Source organism: Triticum aestivum, chromosome 4D (genome assembly GCF_018294505.1).
Source record: "Triticum aestivum cultivar Chinese Spring chromosome 4D, IWGSC CS RefSeq v2.1, whole genome shotgun sequence".
NCBI classification, from domain to species: domain Eukaryota; kingdom Viridiplantae; phylum Streptophyta; class Magnoliopsida; order Poales; family Poaceae; genus Triticum; species Triticum aestivum.
The window spans coordinates 94,046,776-94,051,228 of record NC_057805.1 but is presented as its reverse complement, the minus strand read 5'-3'; the positions used below and the strand labels follow the sequence as shown (position 1 = coordinate 94,051,228).

General features: G+C 51.5%; 1 protein-coding gene across 1 annotated transcript; it reads left to right on the top strand.

The window, feature by feature from the left end:
* Positions 1–2,266: 2,266 nt before the first annotated feature.
* Positions 2,267–4,156, top strand: LOC123099711 (CBL-interacting protein kinase 6). Its single transcript, XM_044521818.1, has one exon. The coding sequence runs from the start codon at positions 2,639–2,641 to the stop codon at positions 3,956–3,958; it is 1,320 nt and encodes a 439-aa protein (XP_044377753.1). The 5' UTR covers positions 2,267–2,638; the 3' UTR covers positions 3,959–4,156.
* Positions 4,157–4,453: the final 297 nt, after the last annotated feature.

Sequence of the window (4,453 nt, the reverse complement as noted above, 5' to 3'; positions counted from 1 at the left end):
ATTCTTCACCCGAGGTAATCTTACGATCATATCATAATTAAATTACGTTTGGAATTCAAATAGTTACATTCCTATTGATTCAGTACATAAAATTTGGCATAAAAAATAAAAATATTGGTCATAAGGCAAGAAAATTTGCAGTTTATGTGTATTTTACACTATGTTTTTACGTTTGTAATTTTACATAACATGAAATATTTTTACGATGATTATATATATTATTACGGTCTCTTTTTATGTCGGAAATAAGACAAAACTTACGGAACGTAAAATTACGGTGCATTGATGGTAAAATAGAGGGGGTGAAGAATAACTATTCCTCATCCAATCCCTACGAACACACACGTAGACCCTACCCATATGAGCACCTTCGAAAGACTGAGCCGGCATATCATCTTGAGATTGACGAAGTCACCACAAGCGTATTGTAGTCGGCGAGAATGTCTCTTTCCATTGAACGCACATCGTCGGAAATCGTGAAATAAAACCATGAATAAATGCGAGCATCAGGATTTGAACCCTGATGGAATGGGGATACCAACGACCTCCTAACCATCCAATCATAGATTGGTTCGCAAGTAATTTGGAATTTGTAATATCAAAGTTTCAAAATGCACTATAATTTGATTTTCCTTCGTTCATTGGAAACAAGGGGTCAGTACCCTATAAAATTCCAAACAAACTAGGTACTTGCACCAATGGTGCAACGAGTCATCGTGGCGGTCGTCCATGTTTGCAAAGGTAGGACTAAAAAATAATAACTAGTGCTGTCCGTTTGAAACAAGCCAAGCGCTATATGCAAGTCAATAGGGCTAAAAGGACCTTCGATTTCACAAATCATATTTAATAATCAAGCACATGGCTCTTTAGATCATAACGCATTGCTAAGCAAATAAAATTTAGTTCAAATCGGGTATTTGCGTCATTGATGTAGCGAGTCATTTTTAAATAAAAAGTGGAGATGCATCGAGTGAACATTTATTACTCTACCAACCCCGCTAAATGATCAAGCCGATGCAAGGTATTGAAAACACAACGAGGAAAGCTAGCACACATTTGTGAAGGGTCGATCCCCATGGTTACTCAAGTTGCTCATAAGCTATCGGAGCATCATTCTTAAGGCTTGCAACCAATGGGCAATGTATTTGGGGCAAGCGAGGCACGCGTCTTGTCGTCATCATTGATGAGCATGCGAGTGTTTTTTTCATCTTTATCAAGATCAGTTTGTCTATTGTCGCAATTGTGTTGTTTTCTATTTGCATGTTGTAGGATGGGATCGCTATGGAGCGGCAAAAGCAAATGGCCAAGTCCAACAACAAGAATATTTGCCTTTCACCATTGTTGGAACCTGATCAAGAACACCACGAAGTGGAAGACGGGGAATGGTGAGGCACCACCGAAGAAACTAAGGGGCCAAGTACCTCGTCCTCTACGGAGGTTGACGATGACACGAGAGGAGGCCCAGGAGTCCTACTCCGGGGTCAAGCAAGGGACGATCTGATAGGAGGAAGGGGGCGAAGGAGATGCTCGAGAGAGAAGGGAAGACTCCATACATGAGAGAGAAGGTTGATAAGCTGATTGTAAAGAAGAAATTGATGGCGCGAGTAACGCAAGACAAGTTGGACTTGACGGAGAAGAAGCACCAAGAAAAATTGGGAAGGTGGTGAGAGACAAACGAGATGTGTAAGGACGACATGGAGGAGCATCGGCTTCTATTGGGGGAGAACCGGTTGAGGCAAGGGATGATGTTCGAGGTTAGTGTGTGAAGTTGAATAGTTCTTTTTTATGGAATCCGATAACACTCGAACGTCTGGTATGAGGCAAATTGAACGTTTTTATTGGTAAGTTCAGTGACACGAGGATGACAATTTTAGTTGGCAAGCATGACAATTTCGTACTTCAGTTTATTTTTTGATGAAAAATTGTCGTGCGCATCAACTAACTTGTCATTCTCGTGTCAATAGAATTGCTATCGAAAACGTTCAATTTGCCATGTGCTCGTACCTGACATCAAGTACTTCCGTTTTTTATTTATATATATGTTGAATTTAAGATCTATTGGAGTGTATGCAAACACACATTTCCACCGAATTTCGAATGTTTCCTTTTTTGCCAGAAACGTGCTAGAATTGCTCTTCGTCAGGATGCGAAAACCTTCGGCCCGAAGCATTGGTTTGTCAGTCCCACTGCTCTCTCCTACGCACCGGTCCATGAGATCCGCATCCAACGGCGGTGCTGTATCGCGTGGGTGCGCCGCCTAGGGGCAGAGGGCAGTCTAGGGTCTCCCGGGGCGCCGCCATGCCCTTCCCTCCCAATATAAGCCGCTCGCCGCAGAGCTAAACTAATCACAAGGCACCACCACACAACACCACGCTCACCGATCTCATCGATCGCCTCCCGTTCTCCTCCCCTCAACCCGTCCCCTCCGTCTCGCCGGGAATGCAGAGCGATGAGGCGGAGACCAGGCACTGACGTCGCCGTCCAGCGCAAGCTGCGCGTCGGCCGCACCTGCCACCGGAAGCACGTCGAGGACGGGTAGAGTGGCCGGATCTCTGCTCCCACAGTTCGATTGCCAGGTAGATTGTCTTCAACACCGATTTCTTGGGAGAGGGAAGGGGGCCGAATCGAGAGATCGGGAATGGCGGGTTCGGCGGAGGGGAAGAAGGGCGGGGTGTTGCAGGGGCGGTACGAGATGGGCCGTGTGCTCGGCCACGGCAACTTCGGGCGGGTGCACATCGCGCGGGACCTGAGGACCGGGCGGGCCGTGGCGGTCAAGGTGGTTGCCAAGGACAAGGTGGTGCGCGCCGGCATGGTGGAGCAGATCAAGCGGGAGATCGCCGTCATGAAGCGGGTCTCCCACCCCAACATCGTCGAGCTCCACGAGGTCATGGCCACGCGCTCCAAGATCTACCTCGCCCTCGAGCTCGTCCGCGGCGGGGAGCTCTTCGCGCGGATCGAGCGCTCCGGCCGCGTCACGGAGGACATCGCGCGCCGCTACTTCCGCCAGCTCATCTCCGCCGTCGACTTCTGCCACGCCCGCGGCGTCTACCACCGCGACCTCAAGCCCGAGAACCTGCTCCTCGACGAGGCGGGGAACCTCAAGGTCGTCGATTTCGGCCTCAGCGCGCTCGCCGACCACGCCCGCGCCGACGGGCTTCTCCACACCCTCTGCGGCACGCCGGGCTACGCCGCGCCGGAGGTGCTCCGCGACAAGGGCTACGACGGCGCCAAGGCCGACCTCTGGTCCTGCGGCGTCATCCTCTACGTGCTCCTCGCCGGATCCCTCCCGTTCCCGGACGACAACGTTGTTACCATGTACAAGAAGGCGCAGCGCGGTGACTACCGATGCCCGCCGTGGTTCTCGACGGATGCGCGCAGGCTCATTCCCAAACTGCTCGACCCCGACCCCGCCACCCGCATCACCGTCGCGCAGCTCGTGGAGACGTCGTGGTTCAAGAAGACGTCCATCGCCAAGCCTCTGAGTCTTGAGCCGCCAGCATGCGTGAAGGATGCCGCCGACAAGGACGAACCCGAGGCGCTGAACGCGTTCCATCTGATATCCCTTTCCGAGGGATTCGACCTCTCGCCACTGTTCGAGGGCCACCCGGCAAGTCGGCGGCGGGAGGGCGGCATGCGGTTCGCGACGCGGGAGCCAGCACGGGGCGTGGTCTCCCGTCTCGAGGAGGTCGCTGCGCGTGGCGGCGGGCGGATGCGGGTGACCAAGAGCAGCCCGGGGGGCGTGCGCCTCGAGGGCGCGGAACGCGGCGGTCGCAAGGGCCGGCTCGCCGTGGCCGCCGAGATATTCAGCGTGGCTCCTTCGGTGCTCGTCGTCGACGTCAAGAAGGACGGCGGCGACACCCTCGAGTACCTCTCGTTCTGCTGCGACGAGCTCCGGCCAGCCCTCCAGGACATTGTCTGGGCCGCCGACCCTCCGGCGTCTGTCGCCATCGCCGTCTGACGCTGCAGTACCATGTTTTTTTTTCTGTTACTCTTGATTCGGTAGTGACGGGAGTGAAGTAGTATGTTGCTGTTATGTTAGTCTGGTCAGTGCGAAGAAGAAGAATCAGCTCTGCCTTCCCTGAAGGATTTCATTTGTTGCATAATTGTATTGTTTTTGTTACATCTGAATATTATGCGTCTGTCAAGCTTGCTTGCATGATTGCTGTTCCTTTTTTTTTAGGAAACATCTTACTTAAATTAAATAAAGTATGGGATCTCGTCCGCTAATACATTAAGGATACAATCAGGGGGAGAAAACCTCCAAACCAAAGAAACAGTATGAGCCGATTAGCTATTCGCCCGCGCCAAGTGATCTTGCACCCCGTCCAGCCCTGCATAAGTTCTTTGATGTCTTCCACGATAGGTCCCGCCACTGACAGGTTCCGGGGTACAGAGTTAATCATGCTAACAACTTCCTTACAATCCATCTCCACATGAATCCTCTTGATACCAA

Excerpts from the sequence above, each read along its gene's own strand:
- LOC123099711 (XM_044521818.1), top strand. The coding sequence starts at position 2,639 with ATGGCGGGTTCGGCGGAGGGGAAGAAGGGCGGGGTGTTGCAGGGGCGG.